Source organism: Schistocerca americana, chromosome 1, assembly GCF_021461395.2.
Source record: "Schistocerca americana isolate TAMUIC-IGC-003095 chromosome 1, iqSchAmer2.1, whole genome shotgun sequence".
Taxonomy (NCBI): domain Eukaryota; kingdom Metazoa; phylum Arthropoda; class Insecta; order Orthoptera; family Acrididae; genus Schistocerca; species Schistocerca americana.
Window position 1 is genome coordinate 902,416,958 of NC_060119.1, and position 23,771 is coordinate 902,440,728.

General features: G+C 37.8%; 1 protein-coding gene across 3 annotated transcripts in view; it reads right to left on the reverse strand.

Annotated features, from left to right (window-relative positions):
• Positions 1–4,987: 4,987 nt before the first annotated feature.
• LOC124614953 (deoxyribodipyrimidine photo-lyase) overlaps positions 4,988–23,771 on the reverse strand; it is a 108,632-nt gene continuing 89,848 nt past the window's right edge. For all 3 annotated transcript variants that reach the window (XM_047142988.1, XM_047142987.1, XM_047142986.1), the window contains 3 exons: positions 11,602–11,794; positions 9,839–10,080; positions 4,988–5,714 (listed from right to left, as the gene is read on the reverse strand). In XM_047142988.1, the coding sequence (XP_046998944.1) occupies positions 5,548–5,714; positions 9,839–10,080; positions 11,602–11,794 (602 nt within the window). In that variant the 3' untranslated portion in view covers positions 4,988–5,547. The remainder of the gene's footprint in view (positions 5,715–9,838; positions 10,081–11,601; positions 11,795–23,771) is intronic.

Genomic DNA, 23,771 nt, shown 5'->3' on the forward strand with positions numbered 1-23,771 from the left:
ACAGATAAAATATTTGTAATTGGATAGATAAAAAAATCTACTCATCAAGCGGCGGCAGAACACATACATAAAAGAAGTTACAATTAGGCAAGCTTTTGGAGCCAGTGGCTCCTCTTTCAGGCAAAAGTGTTTAAGGTGAATGAAGAGGGGTGAAGGAAAAGGGCTGGAGAGGTCTAGGAAATGTCACCCGGAACTGGGGTCAGGGGAGACTTACCAGACAGGTTGAGGATTTTATTTGTGTGTTCTGCCACCACTGGAAGAATGGATTTTTTATCTATCCAATTACCTTATATTGTCAAAAATCAAATGTTTTTGTTGTTAGGTAACATATTTGGCTGTGTTTGAGTGGATGTATCTTTAGAAAGCCTGTATGCCTTATGTCTAGGTTGGATATATTTCCAAATGCACATTTCAGTTGTAGATCAAGGCCCACAGTATGTGTGGAGTACTCTGCTCCAACCTTAGAGAGTGGATAGCAGCTAGAAAGGCCACAAATATTTCTTATAAAGTTAGAGAAGAACAAACATTGTTATTCAAATGAATAACATCAGCTGTTCTTATTCTATCCAGAACAGATGATCTTGGCAAAATTTGTAGGCCACAAATTCCTCTCATATTAGTTCTTCTTGAGGCACTGCTGATAGATTGTCGACTTTCAGCAAGTACTAAATCTGAGTTTATCTCATTCTATGCAAAATGAAAAAGATTTTTACATCACTATCAAAAGAGCATCAAGCCACTAGTGACCATCCACTCTGCTACCCATGGGCAAGGGAGTCTTAGCGTGTGTGATCACAAGCACTGTCGTGCATGCCATTCCATATATTATTGTGCATAAATGCTTTATGGAAGAAACAGATTAGTCAGATAAATAATAACTGCTTTAATATACATGTTCAGGTGGAAAAGCAGGCAAATCCAGTTCCTACTGTGGGTAGTATCAAAGTGTAGAATTTTTAAGACTGAGCTACCCAACCAGCAATTATTTAAACAGCAAGCTGTTTCATTCTCTTCTTCTATTTTTACCTGAAACCATATGCTCAGTTTCATTGTCTTTGTTATTGTTTTAAGGCTACTGCAAGTGACTGTGTGTAGTATTGTCATTACTGAGTCTTTGTGGCCAGCAATACATTTTTCTTTTATTTATTTTTTCACACAAGTTGCTGTATGATGACAGTTTCTCTCTGACTGATGAAAATATCGACATACTGACATTTACAAATCATATTAGGGTACGTAAGTCACATAAAAGATTAAAAGATGCAATCAAGATGCTTAGGACACACCAGCATCAGTGAGGTAAGCCCTACAGCTGCAAATTAACATTTTTTTGATAATATTAAGGCACCACAAATGTCAAAGATATTAAATATTTTAAAAATTTTCTACCATGAAGCCCAAGAACATTACTCTTCACTTCAACACGAATGACATTTTATTATTTTTCAAATATCAAGTAATGTTAAGTAATTAAAAAAAAATTAATATATATATATATATATATATATATATATATATATATATATATATATATATATATATTCTTTCACATTTTTTGTAAACATTAAAAATCCCAGAATGAATAAAATGTCTTTTCGTAAATATAATTTAGTACTACCTCTTTTCCCCCTGAGCAGGCTCACATCACCCGAAATTGTTCATATAATAACTAAAACAAATCCAAATACTACTATAAGTATGCACTAATAAACATAAAAGTAGTTTCAGAAATATGCTATTTACTTACAAATCAATCTGTGTTTTTTTTAACTAATCCTTCAGTAAAAATCAAATTATTCTGTATTCAACTGCTTTTTGTATGACATTACTCGCGTGATTTATTAGTGGGATGAGCTTATAAACCAAATGGTACCTTCCGAACTTATAAGCCAAGGATGAGGCTTCAAAAATGCATTTTACTGATTATATTTAATTGAGAAAAAATAAAAAGGTTACAAATCAGTAAATTTCAGATTCTACTTATGACTGTCACATCAAATCAAGCATTCACTACTACATTTTCTGTGCAATAAGCTACATCATATTTGTTGTAACTAAATTTCAGGAATTCACTACTGGGTATGTTTGTTATATTATATTTGTTATATATATTTTTTGAATATATAATATAAGTCAATATATATATTGACTTTCAGGAAATTTTAGAAAATTCTGCCTGCATTATTAGAGTGAAGTAGCTTAGAACACAGCAGGCATAAAATCTTTATCTCCAAGTTCGCTTTTCAATTATGTTAGAAATTTCTCAAAATTCCTAGCTTAGTTGGTGCACACACCTCTAAAACATGAACAAAACAGAGCGAAATACACAAAAAGATAATGAAGCTTTTCCACACTAGGAAAAAATATACTAGGCCCACATCTGCGATTTTTATTGTGTAAAGGATAAAAATTCACTATGAGGCTACTAAATGTGTCTACTGTGCACGTTAGTTACAAATCTCTAAATCTCCATTTTCAATGCAAACAATTCATTAATGGATGTTCAAGTTACATACAAATGCCAATTCTGAGAACTGTTCTATGAGCAATAATCAAAATACTATATATGCTCTTGAAAAATGGTACATAATGAAAAGACAAAACATTTCTATCATGGTCAACATGATACTTGGAATTATTTGTAGTTCAGACTGGCTCATGCAATGAGCCTGTCCTGATAATTTTGGCTCTGGCCATTAGAGTTTCATCCTTTTATAATCTGTTTTGTGTACCTGGATAATCATATGCTATCTTTCAAGGGCAAATGTACTCTTTTTGGCAATTTTCAATGGGACAGTTCTCTGTCCAGGCATTAGTACAAACTCAAAATTACTTTTTTATAAATTGAGGATAAAACTATAATGCTTCTAAAGGGTATGCAAAATACCGTAAACATATTAAGCTGCTGTACGGAGAATTTCTTTCCTCTTACGCAACATAGAAATATGGCCCAAAGTTAACAATATACATTAATGTAGCTTAATTATGTGTCATGCATAGTATGTTCATTGCTACGAGTCTTGAAGAAGAAAGCAAACAGTAAGTAAAAAACCCACTGCATAAATAGACAAACACAACATGCAATAACAAACATCTCAGTAAACAGAGTTAAAATACTTATATGTCCAGAACACTAGCACTGCCATTCACAAATTTACATTATGATAAAGAAAAAGGCCAAAACATTTTTTAGAACACTGTCTACCCTTGCTTCTCAGAAATTCTGTGTCATGAAATTTTAAAAATAGGGGCTGTATGCAGATGATGTGTGAAATTTCCTTGCTGAGTTATGTTCATTAGTTGATGTAAACCAGATGCACAGAAGGTTTAGATAAAGGAAATTATAATGTACCTGACACATTACTATTCTCTAATTTTATTTTGCTAGTCACCTACGTTCAAATACCCTATCTTCTGTGCCTAATTCTAGATCAGTTATTTTCCGTTGGAAATTTGCTCCTCATCTTTTATCTACTTCTTCTTAACTTTTAGTTTGCAGTTAGTTCTTTATTGTTCTATCATGTTTACCCTCTTTGTGATGAGTAAAGCCTTCTTTGTGGTGTTCCATTAATACCTAAATGCACTATCCTCAAAGTAAAACAATAATATTATAAAAACATCAGATATAACATGTTACAATATTATAAAAGCCACAAAATGCTGGATGGCATTCCACACCCGAGACTGTGTTAGCACATATGTATACACATGCATCAAATATCCAATAATCCAACGAAGTTAGCTACGTTAATGCCTGCTAATCCAGACATGTAAGTAAATACTATCACAGAATTAGAAGAAAGTAAAATCATCATCTTCCTAAGATAGTAGCTGAAATGGCCGAGTTCACAAAATTAATAAATGAACTTACAGCCATCAAATTTTGCTACAGGTTAAAAAGGGATGTCACTGCACAGGTAATGAATAAAATTGGTCAATAATAATAACTAAGGTGACATTTAATTAAACTGTTAAACACAGATGTCAGCAACAGACCTTTGTGACAAGGTACATCCAGACTGGATTTTCCATTTATTACCCTAAATAAAAGCAATAAATGATTTATTAGCCACTCCTGCACTTCCACACTATCCACTGTCATTTTTTTCTTTTTTCTTTGTTTATTTTTTATCCCTGAGTAGCTTAATATTTAAAGTTGGCAGTGACAAACTTTTTTTTCAAATGTAGTTATCTGAGGAAAATTGATGTAATACCCATTTTAAGAACATTTAAGCATTACAAAATCAAAGTAATACACATTTATCACATTACAAACACACATGTGCCTAATACCAGTCTCACACTATTGTGGTTTTAATTTCTTATCACTTTACATGCAAATAAAAACACTACAAACATAAGATACTACAGCATGTACTAAAGCTTAATATTCTGCTCATGGAAGTTTCAATTTGTACACCTTTTTACAGTACATGTTCTAACTGTTAATGTCATTTACGAACTTTGGCATATAATATTTGATACTTAAGAGTTAAGAAAAATTACAAACCAAAAACAAAATACAAGGAACAAGACACACCTTTTCCATTGGGAAATTTGCACATACATACACACACAGAATTGCAAAGTATTTAAATCAGTTCACCCTATTACAACTTATACTTTCACTCTACAGCAAGACTCTCTAAATATCAATCATGCATTTTTTAATCATTAACTTTGTATGGCACACGCTTCAACATCACTTCACAAGTGATACACCTGCTTGTGTAACCATGCGGAACATTTCAGTAAAGCAATCAAAATAAAACATTACAACTTCAAATTTTAAAAACAAAAAATAAGTCGAAAACTAATAACAGGAATAGAAGTTCTAGAAGACAACGAGATTATTTCTGTATTTCCTAAAATTAATAACATTTTTACAAAAGTTAAAATAATTTGTAAACTATGAACATACGAGACTCAACAGATTACCTAGTTTAAAAAAAAAAAAAAAAAAGAAAAAAAGAAATATTTTAGCTCACTTGGCGAAAGTGAAAAATTCATGAACATCTTCCAATTTCATATCATACAACTTTAGGAAAACAGCATGCTACAATCATAGCTTATAGACTGGCATTCAATTCTTCAGCACAGACTGAGGAAATGAGCTAAAACATTTTTAATCTCTTAATTAATACTGAAGATGAAGTCTTACCTGGCAGTGCATGCAAACACAAAATCAGTGGAGCAACTAACTACAGTCAGAAGGAACATAAAATTCTGAGGTACCTCCATCACTTTTTGAGGTTTCAAATTCACATTTTCTTTGGACACAGAAAGATTAACCAACTACAAATTAGGGTGTAAATCTTTTTTTGAAAACTACTACAATGGCTTCCCTGAGTATCTGCAGTTTCTGGAACACAACTTAACAAATTAAATGTTATTTCTGGAAAGTGCCTGTAAAAGTTTTGAACCCTATATTGTACCTATAGTTAGTATGAGAAACAATACAAATTTGATATGTGCTCAACTATAAAGAGAAAGTTATTTCATGAAACAAAATACATACCAAGGCACTTATTTTTGATAGGATAATACCTAAGCTTTCTTTATATATTTATGACTTTTTCCTCCAAAACGACTTACATATGCAGCAATATTAAACTTTCGCTTGCAACCTTCATAATTCATGTACCGTATTTTCCCAAAAACTGGTCTCTCTAGCCATCCTTGATCGTGTATTCCACACACAGACCACATGCACCCTAAAATAAACAGAAATGTACAGTGAGCTCCAATGGTGGCACAGAAAGAAAAGAAAGAAGTAATTGATAGGAAAGAATAAATACAACCACCAACTTTGGAAATATAATTCTGGGTGAATGATGACAAGTAGCTTATTTACGAATGTCCTCACTGATGAGTGCATATCCTTAACACAGCTTTTGCAAAGATTTAAAATAAATCCTATAGAATTACACGACATAATTATTGCAACTCAGACATGTGTAAAACAATTATTTCCAGTCTGAGATTTTTTTTAATAGACAGTCTGATGCCCTAGCCTTGTGTTGCTCCTCAGTTCTACACTATCTGAAAATTGTATTGACAATTTTGAATAAATTTTCTTACAGAAAGAGCCACTGAGTAACAAAATTAAATACTGGTAACAAAATTAAATACTGGATCAGCTAAGTAGATGATGTGCAGTGTTTACAGACCAGTACCACTCGACAGTTAAATACGCTCTTGTTCAGAAAAAGCAGAACACCTTGAAAGACTAGAGATAGGACATTCATGTTCACAAGACATGTAAATTAGTATGCCCTGCAGAAATGACTAGCATTTCAGTCACCTCAGTTCAGCACATGTCCTGTTGCCAATATCCCACACATTTTCGACTGGTGCCAAGTCCGGTGATCTGGCGAGCCAGGGCACAGGGCTGACATCCTATGATACCAAGTATGCACGTGTTCGTGCAGCAACACGTGGTTGTGCATTGTCTAGCTGAAAAATGCCGTCTGAGGTGTTGTGCAAAAAGGATGTGGCTACAGTTCACAGGATGTCATTCACGCAGGTGACACTGGTCGTAGTGCCCTGCACATGCACCAACTGTGATTTGTTGTTGTACTCAATAGCACCCCACACCATAAGGCCTTGAGATGGTACTGTACATCTTGTGCGAATACAGTCGATGTGATGCCATTCCCCATCTACAGCGAACCAAAATGCGGCCATCATTTTCAAACAAACAGAACCTGAATTTGTCCAAACATGCTACATGATGCCATCCCTGTCCCTAGTGACATCATTCCATTTCCATACACCATTGCCATCTAACATGTTTGTGCACATTCATCAAAGGTAGGCGGAGAAGTGAACGACACCCACGTAATCCGTGCCATAATAAACGGCAATGGACTGTCAGCTCTGATAGTGTATGGTGTGTTACACTGTTATTCCAGAGGCAAGGAGGATGCAGATCAGTCCTGCAATGCCATTCGGATGAAGTGCAGATCTCCTCAGGGGGTGGTCTGGGTGGTGTGACTGACCCATCTCATCACTCTGCCCACAGCTGTTGCACTGCGGAAACACTTCCTCCCACATGAGCAGCAATTTCCCGGATGGGTGCATCACATTCTCTCATGCCAATAATGTGCCATCTTTCAAACTCACTGATTTGTCAGTACTGTTTGTGCTTAGGCCTCAGAGGCAACCTGCACATCTGCTCAAGTCACATTGATACATTATCTTAGGTTTATAGCAGCAAACATAGTCACAGGCACATTTTACCGGTAGATGGTGTTTGCGCTGCGATATCGATGATGAACCTGCAGGTCAACATGGTTCAAATGCTAATCATTTCTGCAGAACATACTAATGTATATGTCTTGTGATATGAATGTCCTATTTCTAGTTGTTCAAAGTGTTCTGCTTTTTTTTCTGAAGATGAATGTAATACTTCTAAAATAAGAAAATTCAATTCTCAATGGAGCTGAGACAATAAATGTCTTGGACCTTGATATAGGTATTAGCATAAAGAAACACTCATTTAGCACTTGCAGAAAAACAATAGGTACTGATATTATGATCTCTAAAAGCTCTCAGCATCCACAAAATCACAAACACATAGCTTTTCAAACAACATTACCCAAGTTTGTCTTTCATGCCCAACGACACACAATCAAACTTACTGCCTACAGTAACGGCCATGGCTCTGAGTGGGTTACCAACACCTTACAAAAAACAAAAATGCAAAAATTTACACCACTAGTGTATGCTGGTCAACAGAAACCAGTCAGTAATTACAAAAAATTGGTGCACCATCCCACATATTGACAATATTTTTGATGGTCTTGCAAAAAAGTTAAAGTCTGTGTTCGCAATAAAAACAGCACAGCTAAGGTATTGTTTAATAGTAAAGGCATATTAAAAACATTTGGCAGAGATCACCTGCAAGCACTGCCCCATAATTTGTGGGTTGATGTCAACAGCTGGTGATGCTGACCAAAGGCAGCCACTACAAGACAGATTTAAATGTACTGTGTCTCCTAATAGCTGCTTAATTTTCAAATGATGTCATTGTGAAGTACACCAATTCAGCAAGGAACTTCCCATGCTGACAACTCTTTTAGCCAAAGGCAACAATTTGTGCACAATCCAAGCTTGAAATGACCATCCGAGGCATGTTTACAGACCAAACAGTCTAAGCTTGCAGACAGAAAGAACAGAGCATATGAGCCACACTGTTCTGTTCAAGATAGGAAAGACAGTGTACTGTATTGAATTGCACTGAAAATTTAGGTGTACTTTTACGCCATTACACAGATAGTTATTTGCTGCAATCTCCTGTTGCCCAGTGTGTATTGATAAAGAGGTTTCCAATAAAATACACTACAATTCTGCAAGAGATGAGGGTGGTGCGTATGATTTTTTGATTAGTTTACTAGGTGTACCGGTATGAAATGAGCGTTTTTTTGTGAAAGTGAAACACTAATTTTGAATTGAAAAGTAAAAACATTTTAATCAAAGTACTGACCATTGCTTTCTATACATTTTGACCACCTTTCTGGCAATTTGTGGTCACCACGCCAATAGAAATGTTCGTCTTTTGAAGCAAACCAATCAGACACCCAATTTTCGACTTCTTCGTAGGAATCGAAGTGTTCCTCAGCCAATGGGTGTCCCATTGATGAAAACAAATGGTAGTCGGAAGGGGTCAAGTCTGGTGAATATGGCGGGTGGGGTAGCAGCTCCCAGCCAAGTGTTTTGATTGTAGCCTGAACCAGTTTTGCTTTGTGTGCAGGTGCAGAGTCGAGTAAAAAAATTACTTTGCTCTGTCTTCTGGCCCATTCTGGTCTTTTTTTGATCAATGTATAGTTCAAATTGATCATTTGTTGTCTGTAGCGATTAGTATTCACAGTTTCACCGGGTTTTAGAAGCTCATGATACACGACACCTTTCTGATCCCACCAAACACAGAGCATTGTCTTCTTGCCGAATCAATCTGGTTTTGCAGTCGATGTTGATGGTTGTCCCGGAATACCCCATGATTTTTCCCATTTAGGATTCTTAAAATAAATCCATTTTTCATTGTCAGTAACAATTCGATGTAAAATTGATTTTATTTCATGTCTTTGAAACAAAATTTGACAAATGGTTTTTCGGTTTTCCATCTTTCTTTCATTCAATTCATGTGGCACCCATTTTCCACACTTTTGAATCTTTCCCATAGCTTTCAAACGGTCAGAAATTGTTTGTTGTGCAACATTTAGCATTGCTGCCATTTGCTTCTCACTCAAAGTGTCATCTTCATCCATTACTGCTTGCAATTCGGCGTCTTCGAACTTTTTTGGTGGTCTTCCACGTTCTTCATTTCTTACATCAAAATCATTATTTCTGAACCGTTGAAACCATCTTTTGCATGTTGCTTCTGATAGAGCATGATCACCATATGCCTCGACAAGCATTCGAGGTGACTCTGCAGCATTTTTGTTTTTAAATGAAAACAAAAAATTAATGCTTTCCGCAAATCATCACTTTCTGGTACAAAATTCGCATTGTTAACATGATGAAAACATATGATGATGTTTGTTCCATGACTTGATGTATACTAAATACCTTTGACAGATGTCATACCAACCCAACAAAAAAAAAAAAATTAAGGCTCGTTCACAACAAATGTTCCCTATCGACACATTTGTATCTTAATGCTCATTTCATACCGGTACACCTGGTACAGTGGCATCTTGGCATAGATTTTAAAGTATCTTACAGACGTTCATGAAACTTCTGCTACACTGAAGTTTGATGTATCAGAACCATTAATACTGACAAATTTTCTTTGATGGCAGGAATTTAAAAAAAAAGATGAATATGGCATACAAACCAACAAATCCATTAGGATCTCCTCCATCCAATGAATATCTATCATTTAAATAAATTGCAATTCTTAAAGCTTCTTCTGGTGATGGTGTCCATTCTAATATCTTCTTTGCCCAATACATACGCATGAAGCCATGTATTTTTCCATCCTTCACTAACTGAATTTGGGCAGAATTCCATAAATCATCATGTGTTAAAGACTTCTCCAATTCTTCACAAGTGTAGATATATGACCTCTTGTCCTTTCTGGAACATAATTCAGTCAAAGGTAGTCATTTTCCACAAAGAACCTTCATATATGGGAAATTATGAAGGAAACAGTCGACATCTAGCACTGAATTTAAACATTCTTGCCTGAAGAAACAAAGGTTTATCATTTTGGACTTTTAATTCTTATTAACTATTTAATTATAATTTCTGTTGACCAACTTGGGCTGTCACATTCATAAAATATGGAACATTTTTTCCAACCAGGTACAGTACTTTTCAGTATTATTCTACTAAACTGTTTGCTATGTCAGATTATGAATAAAACTGTCAGTGTTCCACAAAAGTAACACCCTTATCTCCATCAGATTAAGTGTTAGTTTCAGCACTTGGAAATGTGAATGGGCCTTACACTTTTCACTATACATTATGAAATAGGAACCTTGTTAATCTGAATCAAAGAAGTCACATTTCTGTTATGAAACAGGACTTCTTATTTTGAATCACAGAAGTCTCATTTCCAGAAATAATGTCAATTGAAACTTCCCGACAGATTAAAATTCCCAGACTGGAACGCAACTGTTTCACTGTTCTACTGTAAGCCATCCACTACTAAGAGCCTGACAAAGTTTCATTCTACAAGTACCTCCCCCAATATTCCTGCTCTCAATGGAGGAAAGTATCGAAGAGAGCCATTGTGGAATTCACAAAAGCATGTTGCATACTGATGGACCCTGATTATTTTGACATCAGTTGTTTATGTGAATGGCTAAGTTAACAGAGGGCTATGATCCAGTTTCAAGTCTCTGCCCAGAACTCTGTTGTTATCTACTACAGTTTTTCGTAAGCTCCACAGCAGATTAAAAGTTTTATTCTAGAAGGCCTGCAGTGTTCATTAGTCCCGGAAACTAACTTATTCAAGTGTGTGGTGATGAATAGACATTTTTATACATAGGAAGTTACAGACATTTTTAAGACACTTATGTCTCTCTTAAGTAGTTGAGAACTGTGGCCCAGTAATGCCTGCAATTTGAAGATTTTATCTTCAACTGAAATACACATGTGGATTACTCCCAAAGAGGATAATTATTCTCAATTCATATTTCTTACCACTAGTGTCTAATTTCAACATTTACTCTCTGAGATGCTACTGCTCACTTAACATACACTGCTTTCTTTGTCACATTGTTGTGAAGTCTAAGACTTTACAGTAAGACACATTCGACTTACACCATTTTCGTATATATACATTTACATAGCACACTGACAACCAACTGATTCTCTGCTGAAGTGCTGAGACATACATCCTGAAACATAAAGAGCATCTGATAGTTTTTGGCAATATCTAACTTGTATTATCCCAAAATATGACTAGTCATGTGGGATGACACAGTAACTCCAAGACATCATTCCATCACATCTACCATTTACAAGTTGTTGAAGCAGTGTTGAATTTTATCACATCTGTATTTGGAAAATACCTGCAAAAGATCAAATTGTATGCCCCAGAACAATAATTCACAGAAACTGATATGGCAACTAAAAATTATAAAGTTATACCTGTGATCATTAAGGGTCTTCAATGCCCACGCATTTGTTCCTTCAATACTGTCGTACTTGTCATTGTAAAAACAAAAATTATCTGACAGTTCTCGACGGATAATTGCTTCCTCACAGAAGGCATCTACTGACTCTGTGTATTTGGATCTGTATGCCTTCACTTCAAGAATAGCTCTCTGAACAGAAATATGGCCTGTAAAATAAAATTTGATTCTATTATTTATCTTTCTTATCTAATCCAAGAAATTGTTCATTGATAAATCTGTCTTGTGAGCGTATAATTTTAAATTCCTTTTAAAAATTTCTTTATTTACTACCAATCTTCAAATACTTTGGAGATACTGTAGTAAAACTGTCAACTCTTAACTTTGATATAACACTTGAAAGAGATTTTGATTTACAATCTATTTCTTTATTTTATAGCAGAAATAACTTGGATTTTGTATTATTATTAAGTGCAAATATACATTTCCAAAATATATTAACCTGATTCTAAAGAAATAAATCCCACAATTAGAAACATATGTGCGTATCTTCAATTATGTGTGTGGTGTAATATCATTATTTTTGATAAACTGATGTGTCACCTAAGGTCTACCTGGCTGATGAATTACGACAGCCACAGTGAAATTATATGTTATTAGTTAATTTGTTTAGAAATTTAAACTGTTGGTGCTGTAACTACCAATTTTGCGTGTGCACCGCATCATAGTTCACACCTGAAGTCTCTGCTCGGTTTGACCACTAGAGGCCACCCGGCCTGCTAATAGGGCAGCAGTTGCGTGTGCAGCCAGCTGTCTATACTCCATGTTGGCACTAATGTCTATATAGGCCAAACCACAAGGCTCCACCGGCCACCTGTGTATTGCTGACAGTATTGAAACTCACCTTCCATGTGTGTGTACTGTCTGGGCAATAATTTACAGTGTTCTTGGATTAGAACAATTTTTTGGTGATGAGTACGGTTTCGATTCCACACGTTCCACTTCAGTCACTGACACTTTGAGTTTAATTTCCATAGAGGCAGTGCTTAAATCTCTTCTCAAGAAACAGTGTGTGCTGATAGTTGCTATTTCCAGTTTAACAACTACAATGGCAAACCTGTAGCTCCACCAACAACATATCTGTTACCATTCCCTGGGTACAACAATCCAGCAGAAGACTGGGGTACTTATAAAAAAAACAACTGTGACAACATTTCCAGCCATCTGCGGTACCAGACAAACTTCTGCAAGGCCCTTTTTAGTCTTGGATTTCACTTCGCATGCATCAGGTGCTGTGTTAGCTCACCCTGTTACAAGAACCTTCAAGTCTTTCTTTCAATCAGATGTGTGTGTGTGTGTGTGTGTGTGTGTGTGTGTGTGTGTGTGTGTGTGTGACTTTCTACCTATCACTGTAAACGTACTCACATTATTGATGCTGATGTGGAGTTTTACCACTGCCAAAAGTGGGAAAAACAGTCATTCACAGCATGGGCAGCAGAACTACATGGACTTAGCCATCATCATAATTTTGTGACAAATGTTCAAAAGAAATCCTATGCGCATCAAGTGGTTTGTGGCGCAATCATACATTTCTTGATGTGGAAGTTCGAGAACAAGCTCTATAGTGTGAAAATCCTATGCTTACGGAAGTATTGAACATAGTTCAGACATTTGAAGTTTCGCAGGCTGCAGGTAATCAGATAGAAGCCTAGTCTGAAGTTTCAGGAATTAATTCCTCTCACCCCTCCAAGCCTTCAGACAGTTCGCAAGGGAATGTGGACACTACTGCAGCAGTCCAACAGATGTCTCAGCAGAATATAGATAATTGTCATTCATGACAAAAGCAGTCTGCTCCACAACAGCAACAACCTCGTGCTCCACTGCCTTTGTGACCCTATTGCTTCATTTCAACACGAACAGATCACGTGTCCCGAGTGCTGGGCAATGCATGATAGATGCCAGAAGAAAGGACGTATTGCTTCCCTATGTAACACCTTTCCAAACCTGAGTGAGGACGAAACAAACGCGGATGTGAACAATGTATCAGCAGTGATGATGTCTCAAAGCAAGTTATACACTGAACAACAAATCACTGGAATGCAGATGTATTCAGGTGCAGCAGCAATGTTGGTGAATTCTCAGATTTATGTGGACTTGCAGTCTCCCCTTCTGGCTCCTGTGTCATGGAGGCTGGTTAGTGATAATGAACAGCAGATTACCAGTCTTGGAAAAAGTTTCCTGCATCTGTGACTTACAAGGCTATGATTCGTTCACAAACATTTCTAGTTGTGGACAATGCTTACACTGAAAATCTGTTTGGTTTGGAGGCTTTTAAACCATTTGGATTGTCCATCAAAGATGAAGTGCATTTTGTTTCTGATCCAAGTTCCGTGTCAACCATTAGCTGCTCCCTGTGCCGAATTTTCCTCTCATTTTCTCCAGGACTTGGTTGTGTAACAGAATTTCAGGCTCATATTATGATGAAATAGTCTGCCCACTTCCATTTTTTCCTGGCCCATCTGGTATCATTAACTTTATGGAATCAAGTAAATGAAGAATATATCTAAAAACAAAGATGATGTGACTTACCAAATGAAAGTGCTGGCAGGTCGACAGACACACAAACGAACACAAACATACACACAAAATTCAAGCTTTCGCAACAAACTGTTGCCTCATCAGGAAAGAGGGAAGGAGAGGGAAAGACGAAAGGATGTGGGTTTTAAGGGAGAGGGTAAGGAGTCATTCCAATCCCGGGAGCGGAAAGACTTACCTTAGGGGGAAAAAAGGACGGGTATACACTCGCACACACACACACACACACACACACACACACACACACACATATTCATCCACACATATACAGACACAAGCAGACATATTTAAATGAAGAATTAGATTGCCTTCAGATCCTTGATGTCAACAACACTGGTAGTCAAAAAACATACCAGTAAATCACGCTTCTGTGGTGATATTTAAAAAATCTGTTAATGCACAGTCAATCATTGATACCTATCCTTTGCCGCACTCTGACAAGCTGTTAGTTAAACTGTCGAGAGCCATTATTTTTTAAAGACTGGCTCAGCAGAGGCTTATTTCAGTTGCTGCTCAACGAGGAGTCTAAATGCCTGCTAGTTATCAATATCCCATTTGGGCTTCATCATACTAGTGTTTGCTTTTTGGTGTGCCAAGTGCACTAGCTATTTTTCAATGCTTTTAGAGCAAATTACTGCTTAAATTTCAGCCTACATCAACTGTTCACCAGACGTAGCAGTTTCTGGTGCCTCTACAGAAATAGATCTGCAGAACCTTAACACTCTATTTTCTGTTTTACAGTGTACAGGGTTAAAGTACAATTTGGACAAGATACAGTTTTTTCAACCACCCATTATTTATTAGGATTTTGAAATGTAGCATGCTGGCATTAAACTACTGCACCAGCATACTGATGCTATTGCCACGTTGCCACACCCCATGTCCATCAAGGAATTACAGGCATTTTTATGCAAAATTGCGTACTAGCACAAATTCATACTGGATGCTGCTATTCAATGCATTATTACATAAAGGTCGGCCCCTTGTCTGGTCACTTTTTAGCTAGGCTACTGCCTTGTGTTAGTGATGGACCTGTCTCAGTTTTGGCACTGTCCTTGCTCATAAGTATGTGGACGGATCTGAATGGCCTATTGCATTTGCCTCTAAATCCTTAAATTCTGCATAATAGCATTGTTCTCAGATAGACAAAGAAGATTTGGCAACTGTGTATACTCTAAAAAAAATTCATGTTTATCTAAATGGGTTTAAGTTTCGTGCTGGACAAAGCCGCACATTGTTTACAGCAGTGGGCTCTCTTCCTGTCACAGTACAATTATGAGATACATTTTTGACCTAGTGCACAACATGTAAATGCTGACGCCTCATCACATTTGCCGCTCAGTCTGGATCCAGAGTTTGACAAATAGGGATTACATTGATTTCATTTAGATATGGAAGCTCGAAGTGTTGTGGATGGCTTCCCTATTACTAATATTGCACCTGTGGTAGCTGTGGATCTTGTTTTAAATAAAGTTGTTTCTTTTGTGCAACACAGCTGACCGGACAAACTTCTGGGCCATGCTTCTGATCCTTTTAGAATTTATTTAGCATTACAAAATTGTCTTTCTGTTTGGGATGGAGTGCTGCTGTTAGCTACAGAGGGCACCGATCCCCTGGTTGTAGTCCTGTCCACCCTTGAGTGTGAGGTTATGCGTTCATTAGATGTGGACCACTGGAGTGTGTCACGTACAAAAGCGTTAGCAATCAGACTCTTTTGCCCAGACACAGATGGGCAAATAGTACGAGTTGCTGCAGCCTGTCCATGTGCCACCCATCAGGCAGCTCCCTGTGCTTTTTTGACACCGTGGCCGGACCCACAGCAGCCTTCAAAACAATGAAATTAACACAAGAAGATTTACTAATAATTGTGGAGTTCCTGTGGAATTATTAAGAGAATTACATCTAGAAAATGGGAAGAACTCAACCAGAGGAGAATAGACATCCTCTTTAATTCTTAAGGAACTGTGAGTGGATTGCTGACCTTCAAGCACTAGCAAGACTTGCAGGTTCAAGTGTTGTTTTACACAAAATTACAGTGATGTTATGCTATGTGACATAATCATGCGAAATGTGTCAGATGTCTGCTTACATGCTGTTATATAAAATTGTCAGACCTGGATCGGAAAACGGTTCTGTGAATTATAGTGTCTGCAAGTTTTGTAGACAGAACTGAAGTTTATTTTGAGTCTCCATTTATCTCCCTTGTTCATAGTACAAGGCACTCAGTGCACAGTTATTGTTAGAGCGAACAAAAACCAGGCTCAGATTAAAGGTAAAGGTAAAACCTTTTGGACATGTTGTACATGAGGTGTACATCATAATAAGCGAAGGAAGTCTTGCCCATGGTGCTTTTCTACTCATGAAAGAAAAGCATGTCCTTGTCATGAAGCACAGTGTTTCAAATGTGGTAAGCAAGGTCATATACAGACCATCTGTTTACTATACGTTGACAGGCTGACAGTCTAACACGAAGCCACTGAGTGGCTCTAAGCAAGTGAATATCGTAACGGCCCAGCTAGTGCAGCAAGCACAAATAAAGTCTCACTTTTTCACTTCACAGAAACTTGTGCAATAAGTAAAATGCACTTTTCCAACAAGGATTAGAAAAGGCTACATATTTTGAGGCATACACTAATGTTAAAGAAAGTGTGCAACCAAGATTTTATTGTGCTAGGCATGTGCACCCCACCCCAGCCCCGTCATTCTCAAAAAGCCTATCAGGAGGTTACCCACAGTAAACCCATGAACTATCATGGTTTCTTTTCCTCTCGCACAAATGGAGGAATGAATGGGCAGATTGGGATAGGGCATATTCTTTTCAAACTTTCATCTATGCGAGGCATCATTACAGTTACTGCTGGATGAGTGGTCCAGCAATATTTTCTGATTAATACTCACTTCGGATTGTTTGAGTTTCAAAGACCACCATCCACAAGTGCTTAGCTCTCACTATTTTTCAACACTTCCTGGAACAATTAATAGCCAAAGTACCATCATGTACGACCTATCCGGATGATACAGTTATCACAGGTTCAAATGGCTCTGAGCACAATGGGACTTAACATCTGAGGTCATCAGTCCCCTAGAACTTAGAACTACTCAAACCTAACTAACCTAACGACATCACACACATCCATGCCCGAGGCAGGATTCGAACCTGCAACCATAGTGGTTGCACGGTTCCAGACTGAAGCACCTAGAACCCCTCGGCCACACTGGCCGGCTGTCACAGGTCTTCCGCAGGCTGAACATCTGGCAAATTTAGAGTGTTGATTTCAAGTTCTCACATAGGCTAGCTTAAAGAACAACACGGAAAAGTGCTCCTTCTCCCACAAAGAACTTTAATATTTACAAAATGTCATAAATTCACTGGGTATTCCTCATGCTAATTCATAATTGTCTGTGATCAAAGATTTGTCAGTGCCCCCTAACATAGGGGAGTTACAGGGTGTCATGGGAAAATTAACATATCACATTAAGCTTACTGCTAATTTTGTGCAAACTGCTGCTCTGCTGCATCGGCTGCACCAGAAATGTCAGCAGCTAAAGGATGCTCTGTTAAGTCATCATTGCCTAGTTCATTCTGGCTCCTGTTGCACTACCTGTGGCTGCATCTGTTTACAGGATTGGAGCAATGCTCTATCATCTGATGGGCCCATTGCACAAAGCACAGTTCAACTATGGTAAACTTGAAAAACTATTGTGTTGTCAAGTTCCACAAAAATTTGTACTGTTGAAAGCTCTTTTTGATTACCTATCATTGGCCTTTAACAACTTTGTTCAATCCTTCAAAGACTGTTTGACCATGGATATCACAAAAATTCGAACACTAGGCTCTGTTATTGTCTAATTATCAATACAAGTTATTGTACTGGCACTGTCTTGTCATCTCAGTTACCAGTTAGCATCAGCATCCGATTCGACTCAGGAATCATGTTATCAAACTGACACTCAAGTTTCTGGAATTCTTTAAAATTTTCCTCTTCATTTTTGGAATATTGCTGGAGCAACTGCTTCTGACCCAGCTCTTCATGTAGTTTTGCAATGTGTGTGTCACAGGTGACCACATAGTTTGAAAGAAATTCCCCACTCATGCTGCTACTTTTTGAAGTTTGCACAAAGTAAGTCACCCAATATTATTGTACTTGACAGGACATGGACGCCCAAATTCAGCAAATGACCTCTTGTTGCACAGTTTGTGTGGGGCATCAGTCTGCTCTGCCACAATGCTTTTTTTCAGTGGCCACATCTGCCCAGAACGTGGCAACACTTCCACATAAATTTCACAAGTCAATTCTGATACACACGAAGATTGTTGGTGGTAGATGCATACAGATAGTTTCGATTTGTAGCCCCCCTGACTTCCACCACTGCTGCCAATTCTGTATAGGCTTTGTCCTCTATTTTCTGTCTCTAATGTCTTACTGAGATCCTTGCCTCAGACAATGGACCACAGTTCCAGTCAGCCAATGTTAAACAGTTTTGTGGCGAGAATGGCTTGCGCATCATGTCACTAGTGGTCATTTTCGTCCTCAATCTACTGGTGAAGCTGAACAGTTTGAACATTCAAAAGTCACATGGAGAAACTCAGTTCCTGCCACACCTGGGAGCAAGCTTATAGATTTTTCTTTCCTCCTACTGCTCTTTGCCACACGACGTGGAGTCGCTGGCAGAAGTACTATATGGTCATCATCATAGTACCTGTTGCGTCTTCTACAGTTGCCATGGACATACAGAGTGAGCACAAAGTCTTGCCCTGATTATAAAAATTTATAACAAAACAACCACTAGACATAATACAGTACATGAATAGCTATCATTGTGTTGTGCAATTTTAAATTTATGTCATCCCTCATAAGACATGGGTATCTTCTAAAGATAATTATTCTGTATGAAAGAGTTTTACTGAAACTGAACTAATAAACCACATATGTTGTAGCCTCCACTCAACCTCCCCCAGACAGCAAATGTATGGAATGTTGCCCAGGTTTGCTACAACATAAACAAAATGGCCTATGACTACTCTATACTAAATTCTTTGTATTAGATTTTGAATAACTAACTGGTGAAGAACTCCCAAAGAATGTGTGCAAATTAAAAAGCTTTCCATATCATTCTTTAACATGATGTTCAGGGTGAAGTAATGGCCAAATTTTTTACATAAGAAATGTTCTAAAATGTATTCTGGGATTATTACTATTTTATTATTATTAAACTAATTTAAAGTTAGAGGGAGACAGTTAACACTAACTTGCCATTTTGGATATGGATCTGTGCAATCTTTTCAGAGAACATGTATTATGAGCACTGGCATGACCATGGAATGTGCAACTCAGACCAACTTTTATCTTATGCTCTGCAGGTGGTTCACTACCACCTGTGAGTATAAGCAGCAAAAGTAGTCTGATGCTGGCAACTGCTCTGGTGGACTTCTCTAGTATATATTATATGTCTCTGCATCATGAGTGTGTTTAACGATCAACAGAAAACATCCGTAACAACATTCTATGATGTGTCTAACAACAGTGTTTTAGTACTTGACAAAACTGAAACAACATAAAACAAATATGAAAATAACAAATGCTACTTTCAGGTTTGTAGGAAACGGAATTATTCTTGGATTAAGCAGGAAAGTCATCAGGGTACCTCATCAACGAAGACATGCAACAAGAATCATCATAATCACAATACCGGAGACAATTTAGGTTGTAAATGTCAACATGCAATGAGTTGCAGAAAGCATAGCTAACAATGCAAAAATGAGGGGTGTGGTGATGGAATGTTAATTAGTTTACAATGGATGATCCTAAAATACAGTTGTCACTTGCCAAGTAATTCATATAACTAGTTATGAAAATTTAAAGATTTTACTTTCTCGGTGTTTTAACTTTTTATGTGGTATTTAGTGCTTGTATAATTATTTAAAAAAAAGGTGCAATATTGTGAAAAATAAATGAATGCTTTAATGTAAAAACTAGGTAAACAGGTCACCATTCTTTAACTGCAAATCCTTTCAATGGGCAACATTCCATTCAGATAAAAATATTTTCTGAGGAGAAAACATTTTGTTTATTCTAACATCATTTTAGTTCATTCATTTGATCAAAGAACAATGTTACAACAAAAATGATATTAAAATAGTGTCAAAAAAAAAAAAAAAAACAGCCGTATTTCTTACAAGGGAGAGATCACCAGGGATGAGATTGACTCTTCGAAACCACCTATATGGTGGTGCATATTAGGGAAGTATTACACACTGCAGCCATTCACTCCAATGGGACTGTCGTTTGCAAGTAATCAATGAAAAAAATCTTGTGATATTCTAGAGCCTTGAAAATACCATGTATTTTTGAAACAATGCTTTAACTTAAGAGCCTAATTGCTTAACAGGTATGATGAAGGATGTGGGAATGAGGCCTGCTGGGAGCCAATTATACAGAGGGGTCCAAAAAAATGTATCCACTATTTAAAGGTCCATAACTGGCAAACTAATTGACATAGTTGTCTCATCTTTGGTAGTGTAATAGTTTGTAGTTCCGGCAATCGCCACACAAGCGTTGTATTGTTCTGTCAAATGACAGTCGCCAGATGATCAGTATTTTGTTCTTAGTTGCACCTAGTTACTCGAGTAAACATGGCTGGCGCAAGGCTTACATTCGATGAAAGGAGTCAGTTTTGAAGTGGTATTTTAAGAATGAAAACATTAATGAGGTTTAACGGCAATGGTGAAATCAGTATCAAACAGAGCCACCGACATGTTTAACGATTCATCGCATTCGAGAGAAATTTGAAGCCGAAGGCTGTGTTAAAGATGTACACAAACAATGATCTTGATGACCTGTAACAGCAGCAAGTCCAGCTAACTCCCGTTGTGTGTTACAACAATTCACTTGCTCACCACAGAAATCTGTGAGACAGTGTGCCCGTCAAACTGGAGTGAGCCGTTCAAGCGTTCGGCGAATTTTGAAGACAGCAAAGTGGAAGTGCACATCCCACGATTGCTACATGCAATGAGAACCAGGATGACCCAGATCGTAGAATGGAGTGCTCTGACTGGTTTACTAACATGGTGCACTAGGATGAAGAGTTTGCAGAGATGATTGTGTGGTCTAATGAGGCACAGTTCAAACTCAATGGTACAGTAAATCACCACAATTGCATCTACTGAGCTGCCAAAAATCCGAATGTCCATGTAGATAAAGCCGTGAATTTGCCAGGAGTAAATGGGTGGTGTGGGTTGTCTTACTGGGGCTCGATTGGGCCACTCTTCTTTGACGGCACAGTTACCAGTGAGGTGTACCTTCAGAAGCGTCAGACATCCATTTTACCTGCCATCCGAGACTTGTATGGAGACAGAAGAGTTTACTTTCAACAAGATGGCGCCCCAGCCCACTACCAAAATCGTGTTAAGGCGTATCTCGATGAAAATCTACCAGGAAGATGGATAGACCATAGAGGTGTTGTGGAGTATCCACCACGTTCCCCAGACCTAGCTCCTCTGGACTTTTACCAATGGAAAATACGAAAGGACGTCGTTTATCTACAAAAGCCACGCACATTAGATGAACTTCGAGAATCCATCGTACATTCATGCGCAAATATACAATTGAACACGTTGCAGTCAGTAGATCGTGCTGCAGTTCGGCGGCATCGTTTGTGTGTGGATGTTAATGGTGGCCATTATGAACACCTACAGTGATATCTTTAAGTTGGACTTCCACCAAAAATAAGACAACTCCGTCAATTAGTTTGCAAGTTATGGACTTTTAAACAGTGGATACATTTTTTTGGACCCCTGTGTATTTTAAACCTTTATCAATACGTCTCATCATTACTTTTAATCAATTATTTGGTCTGAATATTTTTTTCCATTTTTAATCTATTGAACTTTTTAATACTTTTATATTTAAATACACAACAAAGCTATTAAACATGAACCTAAATTACTTCAAAATAAAGATGAAAATGTAATCAAAATCCAATCAATTTCACATGGCTGGGATGGAGCAAAGTTATGTAGTAATAAGACAATATTTTACTCGTGGGTTCTCCTCCTCCTGCTGCTGCTGCTTCTTGGTGAGTAGATTTTTTTATCCATCCAATTACATTTATATTTTCAAAAATTAATTACTTTCATTGATATGTAAACAATATTTCGTAAGATTAATTAAGTGTGCTGCCTTTCGACTTTGCTAAAGAAAAAGTGTAATTGCAGCAAAGGTACTGTTTATATTTTGTCCATGGTGCAAGAGGTTGATTGATTGACTGATTATTTAATTGAGATGGGTTATGGGAGCAAACGGCGAGGTCATCAGTCCTGCGATTCCGAAGTGAGTCACAGAAGAAAGAGGTTCTGCTAAAAGTGGACAGATCCACATCAGGGGAGTCAAATTATAAAATAATGATCATTAAACACGCACAGTAAAGGCATAAAAGCTGAGACTAAATCTAAAAACTGAAAAAAAGGAGGGTGGAAATGGGGTTACAGACTCAGAACACTGTAAAAGAAGTCCCAACTACAACCAACCTGCCCCTGCTCCAAGACTAAAGTGAGAGCCTTATATCTGAAAATAAAAACCACTTTCACAGAGGAAACTGAGGACCAGTTCAACCATCCGTGGATTGTCTGCTAATATTAAATTTAAGGAATCGGGAAGACTCTTAACACGAAGGGCCAAAAGAAGGGACTATTCCTCCAACATGTGCGATATCATCAGTCTGGCTCCACAACCACACTGTGGGGGAGGGGGGGGGGGGGGGGGTTGTTACGTATGAGGAAACAATGGGTGAGCTGGGTATGACCAATGCGTAAACGGCATAAAACAGTGGGCTCCTTCCGAGAGAGTGGAAGGACGAGCACCAAACTGCAGTAGACTCCTTGATCGTGCAGAGTTTATTACTATGAACAGTAACGCTCCAGGTGGCATTCCACTTTTGGGCACAGAGAGATTTGACATAGATCCACATATCCACAGCTGGAATCATTAAAGAAAATGGGGCGGGGGTTAAGTATCTGCTTCTCTTGCAGAACGGTCATAGTTCATTCCCTGATATGCCCACATGACTTGGGACCCACAAAAAGACAACTGAACAGACGGCATGCTCAAAGGCAGGGAGAAGGTCATGGACAGCAGAGACCAAAGGGTGAAGAGAGCAACATCGGTTGATTTCCTGCAGGCTGCCCATGGAGTCTGAACAAATTAAAACACTGTGGAGGGAGGCCTGAGAAATAAAAAGGAGGGCCCTATGAATGGCTGGAAGCTCTGCTGTGAACACACTACATGATCCCGGCAATAAATGGTGTTCGAAGCCAGTAGGAAATGTGAAAGCATATCCCACCTTATCGTTTGTCTTAGAACCATTAGTGTAAAAGATGGTGCACCCTGGAACTCTGCAAGGATGGCACATACACAATGCCGGTAAACCATAGGAGCGACGGAACCCTTGAATAGGTCAGTCCTAATCCATGGTATAGGCACTATTCAAGTGGGGGAGGGGGGTGGGGAGGGGGGGGGGGGGGGTTTATGCGAGGAAAGGCAGGGGACGGAGTCCAGAGTGTGGATATGGAGTGAAAGATGGTGGCAACCTGGA